Here is an 11,774-nt window from a genome sequence, read left to right as displayed (position 1 = left end):
CTTGACATCACTTTCTAATGGCTGCCAAAATATTGTTTTTCAGGTTTCCTGAACAATGGCCTTAGTATCTGAAATTGGAGGCATGGTGTGTGTGAAAGCTGTGCTGAAGCATTAAAGCAAAGGCAATAGCTCAGTTCAGGCAAGTCACACTGAAGGGTACAGCACAGGTCATGTATGGGTAGCCGCTGGACCATGGGTTGTTAAGCAATGGGTTCTCATGTCGTCTGAAAGCAAACTGCTAACAATGTTAACCATGAACATCCCATGACCTCATGGCCTCTCACTGGGTTGTGAACTGTGGGCAGTTCATGATTAACCATGGTTTGTACAGTCAGCACAATAACCCATATTTCAAGAACTGCCCACAGTTAAGTTGCAACTGACAACAAATCCGTACTCAATCCTTAAGTGTGGTTTATTGTGTTTTCTGAACCCAGTCACATTACAAGGGAGATTGTGGTTGTTTGCCACTGACATATCCTTGACTATGTCTAGTAAAGAAATGTGTGATGTGGCACTATGTTTCTTTTACTCTAGATTTTCAGGAAGGTACTAGGTGATCTCTTAGTTAGGCTATAACTGCAAATCAGGTAAGCCTGAGGGAACAAGGAACACCTTGTAACTACTGTTTGTTGCTAAGTTTTAAAACTGAAGTAACCTTCTCTTACTCCTGCATTTCCTCATAGCAACAGTATGCTGGGTTTTTTCTGTGAAAGGATATGAAAGAACATCCATTTTCAGTAGATTTTGGAATTTACGGGTCTAAGGGGGTCTCTTTTTCAACTTAGACATGCAACCTACCCTTCAAAGAGTCATACTGAAATTGACAGTAGTGAAAAAAGCAGAAACTATTCTAAAAGTAATTTATTGAAAAGTCAGTCACAAGAACAGATTAGCTGATCCTATCCTCTAATAAATCTAAGGAGTCCACTGGCATTTGGATGCACAGGATCATTGGTCTTACATGAAACTGAAGCCTGTTTCCAAAGATAACGATCTCAGCAAATAAATGAGTTTGAAATGCCTAAGGACAGCTAATATGGAGAGCAGAATCAAATACTCAACGCACAGAAAATCCAGGAAAGAAGTGATCTGTCATTAGACAGTGAATCCATTTGAAGACAGACAAAACTTTGGTGCTTTTGGCACACAGGGAATGGCATTCTCCAAATTGGCAAGGCTGCGACATTAGCAGGTTTGATGCCTGCTCTGCTTCAACCAAGGCTGTCTCCTGCTCTACAGGAGCTGCTTGCTAAGTAGAGGAAACATCCTGTACGGCTCTACCATGATGGATACCCAGATACTTGAACAGAATGCCTGCGTCATCCCATTGGAAGGGTGCAGGATTCTCACACATGGCACAGAAAGAAGGGTCATTAACATGAGAAGGGAGAAAGAGAGCAGCTGTATGGCTCCCAAGTGGCAGTGTGCGTATGGGTTGGGGGGCGGGGGAGCAGCACTCAGTCCACAGAGCTCACTCCGAAAGCCTCTGTTATTCTCCGTCAAATTTTCAGTTGTGTCCAAAGTCTCCAGCTTCACTGAGTGCTCTGCACCCAGAGCAAAGTTAATGTTCAGCCCCAGCCCTGATCACCCACTGAGTCTCACCCCCTTCACCTGCAACTGCTGACACTGCAGATAGTTTAAAGATGGAGAGCTTAGCTAGGTAAAAGTTCACTCCCCTTGAAGACGATTTCAGGAGTTAGCGGTAGCTCCGAGAACCGATTTTTGCTTCCAGGGGGCTTGCTCAAGGCTGCATTTCTATCAAGTTGTTGCTATTGGCTCCGCAGTTAGCGAAGGAACCGTCCCCACTTTCCCCTCCTGCTATGAGAATTGCCCAGTTTCCCTTTGGCTGCCTGCTTCACATGTGCCTGCATGACAGGCAGCTGTTAAGGGCTCTCCCAGTGGGAGGGTGGGAGAGATTTCAGCTCTTCCCTTTCCATCTCCCTGAGCAAGGCTAGCAGTGCCTAGCAGGACTGCATGGTGCAGGGCTGGGGCAGGGGCCACACTCCGTTAAAGCTGGATAGGCATCAGAGCGCTGCCTGGCACAGCTGCTCCTCGGTTCATGCAGTGAGGCTAGCCTGCTGCTCACGAGTGCCCCCCAGAGAGGCTCAGAGGAGCGGCCCGCTATGGGGCAGGTTGAGCTGGTTCAGTGACCGCGTTTGATCTGGCATGCTCCCAGTTTTGGCAGAAGCCTCAGAGAGACATGAGACTGCAGTGCAGAGTTCACAGAAAAATACGTTGGCTATTGAGGGGAAGGAAATTTGATAAGATTTTGTGTGTGAAGTACTTCGCAAAATATGAGGTACTAGCATGCTCTCTGGGCAGTAATGCTTCCCATAAAAGCCAGTTCTTGTCCAGGGGAAGGTATGAGTGTGCCTGTGCCAGAGATGCCACTAGCGCCCCTCTCTACAAGCAAAGAGAACAAACGCAGCAGTCGATGACGATGGCTGTGCTGTCTTTAGAAACGCCTCCGCCTGGGCAGTGAAGTCTTGTATAGTGACTTGCCTTGGCCCTCAATGTAGGTGATACTCATCTCTTTGCCATTAATCTCAATGTAGACAAACCCCCCCTGAGAAGAGGTGCGGCCATAGAAGAAGCGTAGGTAGCCAGCAGGAACTTGGTGGAGGTGCTGCTTGGAGTCATCCATGAAGTTGCCCGCTCCACTTAGCACGTAGCCCAAGCCAGTTTTGTCCTGCAGGTACTATTGGGGAAAGAGACAGGGGCAGAGGTAAGGCAGGATCACTGCCATGCCCCTTTTGGGTCATCCCAACCCATCATGCTGTCGCCTGGCAAAATTCCTGTGGGGAAACACTATCTGGCAAACTTCCCTTTGGGTCCAATTCCTAGCTCAGTCAGGAACTTACAGAATTGCTGTGGAAAGCTCAGGCATATTCAACTGGCATCCCAAGGAAAGTGGGGGAAATGCATACACATTTTGTTCAAGATGGGCTAAGCAGTGTGTTGCATTTAGTGCTCAGAACGTGCTATTGATAGATTGCAACCCTCCAGTGCCATGGCTTTGCTGGAGAGGACTTGCTACCTGGCCTAGAAGGGCATGGCAGTGGAGTAAAGGAAGGGGTCAGAGCAGCTTTCCAAGTGAGGCTTTTATAATGCATAGTATTTAACTCAATGCAAGGTTTTGTTTTCAACTGTTGTATACAGCCTTGGTGGCTTTTTAGCAGATAATTATAAATGAGTAGGGATGGATAAGGGCTTGGGAGGATGGAGAGAAAGAGGACATATGGCAGCAGGAGATGCACATGTGCCCAAGCTCTGCTGGTTCAATGAAGGCTTTGGTGAAGAGGAAATATGAGGAGGGTTTTGAAGGAGCCAAAATGGCTGAGTACAGAGGAGGTGGTGCTGTCCTCCCTCGACAGGGATAGCACAGCAGGTGGCACAAATGTAGGCGATAGGAGGAGGTTAGCCCCCAATCCGTGCCGCAAAGCAGAAGGCAAAGCTTATCCTTTTGCCCATTTACCGCCTTGCTGATGTGGGGAGGAGCAAATGAATTAGCGGCAACCCTTTCAAGTAGTTCACTCTCCTTCCCGTCTTACAGACTGGAGACAGAGGGAGGATGTGATAGCTACCCGGGGAGCACAGGGCCAGGCTTGGTGTGAACCATCTGCGCTGCAAGCTGTGCCCCCTTTGCCACAGGCGTGTGGCAGCAAGCTCTGAGCATGAGGACAGAACCTGGACTCACCTGCAGGTTGTGGTCATGGCCACACAAGTAGGCTGTGGCCTTGTATTTCAGCAGCAGCGGCTGCAGTTGCTTGACCAGGCATGCAGTGGGGCCGTGCTTCCCCACAGACCACAATGGGTAATGCCCAGCCACCAGCAAGTAGTCATCTTGGGAGGTGGCCATCTGCTTGCGGAGCCAGGACAGCTGGCTACGGGCCACACCTGCATCTCGTGGCCCCCGGGGCTGTTCGTTCTGGAAGTCATCTGAGTTGCCACAGATGGTCACTGTGTCTATCATGAGGATGGTGACAGTCGCATTGCTGCCAGGCACTGGGAACCTCAGTTTGTAGTAATACTTGGGGAAATGCCTGGAAGGAAAAAGCCATGGGAGAACCCTCAGAGGAGAGCAAGAGAAGGCACTCCCACTTTTCAAGATCTCTGAGGATGCTCCAGGAGCCACAGGCACTCAGTCGACAGAACAGAATGAATGGGGAGCCACCTCAGGGCTGTTCTAACTAGGCGTCAAAGGGGAGCAGGCCTCATTGGAGCCAGGAGTTGCCCCTTCACAGGGACAACTGGCTTTTGTAAATCATATAGTGCAGCTGTTCTCCTCCTCCTCACCCCAAACTTGCTGGAAACAAAGGTAGCCATTTGCACACAGGACATTGAAGGTATCTTCTCCTCCTGTATCTTCCCCATGAATGTTCCTGATTTCTCCACACTTGGCAACAGTTGACCCTCTTGCACTGTGTCAAGTAGCACACTAAAGGAATAAATACCCCAGGCCCTGTGACAATATAGTCTTACCAACGTTTGGAGATCTTGCTGTAGGCAATCTGGGCTGAGACATTTCCTGAATGGTCATGGTTTCCAGCCAGAACATACCAGGGCACCTTCCGCAATGAAGGTGCCTGGAAAACCGACTCAAAAGTCTCCTGAAAGGGAAGAGAAGGAATGATTTCTGTGCAGCATCACTCACAGGAATTTCAGTTGGTCCTTGGCTACTGCAAAGGCAGACCACTGCTTTCTGCAGCAGCATGATGCAGTTTGGCAGCCTAAATGCAAGTGTTGAGCAGTTTGGCCTGGCTGGTCACTGCAAGAATTTACTTTTTAACCAAGAAGTGGTGCCTGAATTGTCTAGTTTTCCTCTTTTCTTTTCACTCCCTGCTCCTTTTTCCTTTCCTGAGGGCAGAAACTGTCTTGCTTGCTACTGATCGTAGACAAATCACTCTTGGAACTTCTTTGGATGAAGAGCAGAGCAAAAGTGCTTTGCATAAATACTAAAATGGCTGCAGCCCCATCCAACCCCCCCACCCCCCTCAGTTTTATGCACAGTATTTCTACTACTGCTCTCCCCACATATTGTTTACTGGATGCTACTCCATCCCTCTGCTTGAAACAGGTTGCTTTCCAGCCAGGCATGAAGGGCTCCAAAATAACTGCTGGATGGGCAGTGCCTCCTTTGATGGCAGGAGCTGCAGGCCTCCTGTCGACCAGCCCAGCCTGCTGCTTTACAAGACATGCCTAAGCATCAGCGGCCCTGTGAGCTGCCCATCCCAAAGGCAGCAGAAGAATGTGCTCGGAAGGCAGGGGGCTCCCTAGACGTGTCCCTCTTACTCCTCAGGGGCAGGGAAATATTCCAGTGTGCACGCCCTTTAGTGTGTCTCTTCAGTTGGCACCTGCCTCCTACCACTTTGCTGGGGTACCCCACTTTTTACCTGCTGTGCAGAGGAGCTAGCACAGGCCCAATTTTAGATTCACTTTTTCAATTACATTTCCTTCAGTAGGTCTGGGTTTTGGATTTTGTGGCACTGGCCCTCAGATACCCCCACTGTGACCAAGACCAGTCAACATCCTCGAGTGCTTCAGCTGCCTTCCCTTCCCCCTCCCCACCAGGGAGTCACAAGGCAGTCTCCGTCCCCTGCTACCTGGAAGCGCTTGTCGTAGACATCATGGACGCCATTATAGTAGAAGTTGTCTCCGAGGGACAAGATGAAATCGGTTCCCAGAGAAGCCACAGTGCGCCCCATCTCCTTGGCTACAGCTGCTTCACGGGCGGTGTAGAAAGGAGCATTGGGGAGTCCACCCCAATCCCCCACAGCAATGAAGCGCAGGGAGGAGCCAGCATGAAGCCTGGGGGTGGCAGCTAGGAAGAGCCCCAAGAGAAAGAAGAAGCTCATCCTCTGAAAGAGAGCAGGGAGATGATGAAGCCGAGGTGCATCTATTATGGAAAATGCATTGGGAAAAGGCCACCCAATGGCCCCCTATTTACACTAGGGGGCCCTCTCCCCAACAAGCAATGAGCTCCCTTCCCATCTCCCTGTCATAACTCACTAAAGAGCTTCATTCTACTTTTGCTCTGAACACCCATTTCTGAAAGAGAATCCTATGATGTGCAAAAAGTATGCCATGCTTATTAAACAACCATGCCCACTAAGAGATGTCATTTTAGTTTTTCTACATTCCTTTTGCACACTCTTGGAGATGTAACAAATAACACCAAGAATGACAGAGACACCAATACATTATTCTGGAAATGACACTTGATTCTCCCACCCCCATGGTTTTTATGTTGCTGCCCACCCCCTTGCCCACCCCCTTGCAATCAGAGACACAGGGGTGTCCTCCAAAAGTCATAGGCGACAACTGTCACCCCCTTTGGCCATGCTGACTGAGGCTATGGCAGTTGTAGTCCAAAACGTCTGGAAAGTGCCAGGTCACCTACTGCTGTTATGCACATTTCTTCTGAGTAAACATCAATGAATCCAATTTCCTGCACAGATGCATATAGAATATACCTAGCAGCCAAAACAACTCTCTTTTTTTTTAAAAAAAGCAAATGAATTTCTGTTCAAAGTTGTGTTTTTATTCATATTTGCAAACACAGAAAATTCCAGTACCATTTTGATATCATTGCATTAAATTGAAAAAGTTATGAAAATGCATTTACATCAATATGCAGTCATCTACTCTCATGCTGTGTTGAAAAAAAAGCCACCCCTCATTCCAAGATTACATTGACCAGCTATTTGCACTTACAATGCAAAAACACACACTTAGGACAACTTCTGCTGTGTTGAATGCTGCTTATTCTCCATAAAGCATGCATATGGCTGGCTCTAGACACCTAGCACAAAATCTAGTGGCAGCATGGCCAGAAATGCAAATCAGAAGAGGAGATGACTTTTGCAAATGTTCTACCTCTGTAGTTCATGTACAGTATTTTGTTCTGTGAATGGCAACATCCAACCCAGGTTTGGTACTGAAAGAAAGACAAGAGTTTTTCCTTTTTCACAATGAATCATTTCTGCCTTTTGCCTGAAGCACATTCCTCTGGTAGACATTCAAAAGTTACTTCGCTTCCCATATCTAAGGACTCAGTTCTTCATTTGTAGAAGTCAAGAGGCCCTTACATGGCACAACCAACTAATGGTGGTTGTCAGAATAAAATATATGGAACACTTAGCGTCTTTTCCACTATAGGTAGTCCCTGGGTTACAGATGAGTTCCATTCCTGAGAATGTTCTTATGTTGATTTGTATGTAATTTGGATCACACGAGTAAGCCAAATTTTTGTTTTCATATATGTGTATATGTTACCTTTCTATGCATATAAAACACTTAAGAAACATTTCAATATTCAGTAAAGCATCTTAAACACAATACAGCATTGTAATAATGATGATAATACAATCATAATAAAGTAACTACAGATATGGATGGATGGATACTATGGATATGTATGGATGTGTGTAGGTAAACAGTAATATAAAAAACAAATAAAAGAAACAGAACATTTTGGAGGTGGCATTAAGCCTAACATTAACTGATGATGATGGAGATGCACCTGGTGCGGAAGAGTCAGGATTTGATTGTGCTGCTGGAGGCAGGGGGGTTAGCACTGCAGTTGCTTTCTTGAGATAGGCCTCCAGGGTTGTTTGTACACCCATTTTGTTTTCTCACGATAAATGGCCTTCTAGCAACTGAGGATTTGGTTACGAGGGGAAATGCTACAGAAAAAGCAAAGGGGAACTCAGTATGCTCAAGCCAATGGCCAAAATGCAAAGCTGTGAATACTTTAGCAGCCACTGATGCATCAGTAGTTCCCTAGAGATATGTCACATTGTCTTCTAGAGATAGCTGCAACTATCTGCAACTATTTCAGAGGAAAAGCCATGAATAACCCTAGTGAAAAGCTGTGACTATTCTAGGGAACTATGGGGCCACTGATGACATGTCAAGAAATCCATCACATAGTTCTCTAGATATAGTCACAGCTTATTGTTAGAGATACTCATATTCAGATAGGGTTATCGCAGTACGGGTTGTTCATAACTTGGATGTTCATAACCCAGGGACTTTCTTATACTTCCATTATTGCAGAGTTCCCCAACTGTCTTTGCTATGAACCCTGTCAGGAATCAGAGAAAGAAAGGGCATTAGCTCAGCATGACAAGAACTTTATAACAGTGTAGAAGAAACAAGGAAAAGAAGCAGGAAGCTACATTTTTGCCTGTAAGCTTGTGACCTTGAGTCCCAAGATAAGTAAAATGTTGCTGCTAGTGGCAAGGTTTGTTTATAAAAACAATGAAGAGTGAGTGACTTGGAAAATTACTGTGTGCTTAGTTATTTCTCTAATGGTTTGCAACTTGTATACATTTCTGGCAGACTGCCAAGCAAATACAGTGTCTTGAGACCTGCTCTTCTGTGTACTCTCACACATGCAAGTTTTTCTGTAGTGCCATTCTAATAAAACCGTTACCTTTGTTTAACTGCCATACCTGTTTGTTTACCTAGGCTCTGACAGCCTCACATTTTCCATGCATACGCTTACACTTTATCTCAAAACTTGGGATACTTAGATTGTCTTATTGCCTTATTTTGCACGTTAACACCATCAGTGAGGCTTTATTTTCTTGCTTAAATGGACAAATTGCAATTGGCCTGCAATCAATCATACTTCTTAGCCCATTTTATCTGCAAATGTTTCTTGATATCTTTGCAAACTAAATATTTCCCTCCATTTCATCAGCAATTTATTACTCAGCGGGTACACTCAAAAGGTCTTTCTGCATGCAGCATGCCATTACTGTAGAAACCTTGTACAGACAGCAATTTTCTTCAGATGTTCTGCTCTACAAAACAACCCAAGATTTGCCTGGGGATTAGTGCAAGAACACATATTCTAGGAGTCAGTATATGCATTAACTCACATTCATTTCCATGGGATTTATGGAGGAGAAAATCCCACTAGATTAGACTGTGCCCACTGACATTTACATACCAATCCATGCCTCAGATGAAGGCATGTACATACTTTTACAACTGGCAGAATAAGTCTTCCTATCCAAAATGCTGAAATCCTTCCTGAGGTATCCTTTGCTTTGATACTCAAGTACTCCTGTGGTAAATACATCTATTACTCCTTTTAAGTGGGGTTAGGGTTAGGGAAAACCAATTCCATGACTTGGCAGTCTTATTATTTTCCAGATTGTTTTACATATGGGATTTCTCAAAAGCATTAGGCTTTGTAAGCCTATCTGGGGCTGCAATCACAAACAACTTGCTTGTGAATAAACTCACTGAACATGCAAACCTGAATGGCATTGTGCTGCATGCCTCTAATGATAATACTATAGCAGTCCCAGTATTATAGCAGTACCATGATAGAAAGGAGAAGGACAACTGCTTTTGATTCCTGGCAAGAGAAAAAAACAGATATAAATATAATATTTTAAGTAATATAAATGATATTGCACTGCCTAGGGCACTGGTCTTCACTAAGAACCTGCATGCCTAAGGATTCGTGTGAGAGCTGGTGATGGAGTAGAACAACTCTGTCTAATTTCCAAAGTGACAGAGATCCATACCAGGCATTCCTGCTTTTGCAGTTCAGTCAAGGACTCCTGGGTATAGGAATCATTTTTAGTCATCTCTAGTTTTACAGTGTCTTACAAGAAAAGCAACAACATTGGTTTGAATTGAAGGATTCTACATACATCATCTGCACAGAGAACGTGTTGCAAAGAATTCAGCTAACTTTCTCAGCAGGTTTCACAACTTACTTACCCATTTGCTTGAAAATAAAGACAGAGAGGATCAGGTTGCAACTGTTCCAGTATCCCTCCAGCTGGTTTCCTTTCAACGTTTCTACCTTTACATTACATTTACTATTATTTGCTTTCATTTTGTTCTTTGCCCTTCTTAGTGTAAAGTCACTTGTTCCAGGAAACCTTGATGTTCTTTCATAGCCTCCCTGCTTCCGTGACTCAACCACAGTGGGCTCATCCTGTCTGTGCCTGCCTGGTAATTGGGTAGGTAGTGTCTGTTTTCAGCTTGTGTTAGTCCCTCAGCATTAGCTAGCCAAAAGGCCACCTCCGACTAAAGGGCTTGCCTTCAGGAGTCATTCCAAGCCGGAGAACTGGGAACAGGTTCATCTGGAAATGGGGCTGAACATCATGGAGGAATCAGCACACAGGATGGGAAGCCAACCAAGGCTCCCATCACCAAGAGAAAGAATTTGATGAAACTGTTGCTAACAAGGTCAGCAGCTGTGATTGAGAGTGAAGAAGAGGGACTTACCAAATCTGTCTTCTCCACTAACCTTTCTGGTCAAACTTGGTGCTCCGATCAGCTTATCCTGGGCATGCGAACTCAGCACCACTCTCCGCGGTGAGCATCTACTGTCCCAGTGCAACTGAAGCACTCTGCTGTGATTGGGAACACTTTATCGGGCACTAAAAATGGGAAATGGAGTGTGGGAAAAGGAGGGGTTTCCCTCTTGCACCAATCAGGGGAGTGCAGGAACAGAAAAGCTGAGTGTAACGGAGAAATAAATGCAGTGATGACCCACATGTGGTACTTCCTTCTCTTAACAGCCTGATGTTAAAGTCATTCGTTAACCTGCCTTTACTGCAGAGCTGATAAGAGAAAAAACACAGGGGCACTCCAGCCTCTTCATCCTCAGCTACCCACATTGGACAATACCTAAGAGTAAAAACGTGAATAAGACCAGCAGATTGGATAGAAACAATTCAGCCCTGGGTGTTACTGGAACTGGAAAAGACGCCCCCCCCCCCCACAACCCAGGTCCCACTCCGCACAGGGCCCACTCTGCATAATTTGCTTAAAACAGACCATGGGTTAAACAATTCTCCCTTAACCCACATTTGTTAGTTTCGCACATTATAACCCCCAATCAAGGGTTACCTATTCACAATAGTGGCCACATACACTGCAGCCTCCCTATAGGTTACATAGGCCATGATGGGCTGCTGTGTCATACAAACAGCTCCACTGCCAGCTTTATCAACTCCCCTTTAGTAGCCTTAATAATACCTCAGATGTTTCCTAAACTTGCCTCAAAATTCAGGGGTAGCTCTGTTCAGTACCAGACATAGCGGAGATGGGCAAGCAAAAGTTTGGCACAGGGTTCAAAATTCTGCATCCTTGCAGAAGTGAAAGGATAAGTATTCATTCTTTGTTAAAAATCAAGTGTCAGCCCCTGTTCTTGACCCCTCCCTCCCTTAGCAACATAATAAAGGTGCTCACAAAGGGGGCAATGTCTCCTCTTAAAATTTCTCCTAAGGGCCTTGACCGGCACGCTCTCACTGAACGCACACGAGGCCCATCCATTTGATAATGAGATGAATTGGAGGGGACCTACCAGGTCTCACACATCATGTACTGGGGCAGTATCTCCAGGAAGAAGCCCCGGGGGCAGGCATGGCTCAAAGATCCCTGGGCAGAGAGAGCACACTGCCACCTGCAAGGGCTGGGAGCAGTGTAAGCAGTGAGGAATAGGAGCTCATCATGACCCCAGCTCCCCGCACCCCAAAGGGCACCACTTCTTCATTAGGATTCAAGCCCATGCCAGTGAGCTCCACTGAACCCAGTGCACGTACTTTGGTTAACCCGTAAGACACACTGAGCTTTAGCACAAGGTCTCCAGCCCACTGAAATGCAGTCTTTAGCTTTCCATTAGCTTTAAATCTCTCTAAGAGTGTTACCATCTGAACTGCAACCCTGAAGTAGGAACCCCCTCTGCAAAGGAGAGCAAGGTATCCAACCTCTCCTTGATTATTGTCCTTGTTCCG

The 11,774-nt window shown here is 45.9% G+C and overlaps 1 protein-coding gene across 3 annotated transcripts; it reads right to left on the bottom strand.

Annotated features, from left to right (window-relative positions):
• Nucleotides 1-673: 673 nt before the first annotated feature.
• On the bottom strand, nucleotides 674-10,364 carry ACP5 (acid phosphatase 5, tartrate resistant). 3 transcript variants are annotated; one of them, XM_044443640.1, is made up of 5 exons: nucleotides 10,283-10,364; nucleotides 5,607-5,861; nucleotides 4,486-4,613; nucleotides 3,701-4,046; nucleotides 674-2,701 (listed from the first exon to the last, which is right to left on the bottom strand). In XM_044443640.1, the coding sequence occupies exons 2-5, from the start codon at nucleotides 5,856-5,858 to the stop codon at nucleotides 2,459-2,461; spliced, it is 969 nt and encodes a 322-aa protein (XP_044299575.1). In that variant the 5' UTR covers nucleotides 5,859-5,861; nucleotides 10,283-10,364; the 3' UTR covers nucleotides 674-2,458. The 3 variants fall into 3 exon arrangements, with proteins under 3 accessions (XP_044299575.1, XP_044299574.1, XP_044299576.1); XM_044443639.1 differs by having other exon boundaries at nucleotides 10,261-10,360; XM_044443641.1 differs by lacking the exon at nucleotides 10,283-10,364 and adding an exon at nucleotides 9,748-9,873.
• Nucleotides 10,365-11,774: the final 1,410 nt, after the last annotated feature.

The sequence above is a fragment of the Varanus komodoensis genome, unplaced genomic scaffold, assembly GCF_004798865.1.
Source record: "Varanus komodoensis strain SLA01 unplaced genomic scaffold, ASM479886v1 scaffold42, whole genome shotgun sequence".
Taxonomy (NCBI): Eukaryota; Metazoa; Chordata; class Lepidosauria; order Squamata; family Varanidae; genus Varanus; species Varanus komodoensis.
The sequence above is the reverse complement of the archived record's forward strand: the minus strand, read 5'-3'. Positions and strand labels throughout refer to the sequence as shown.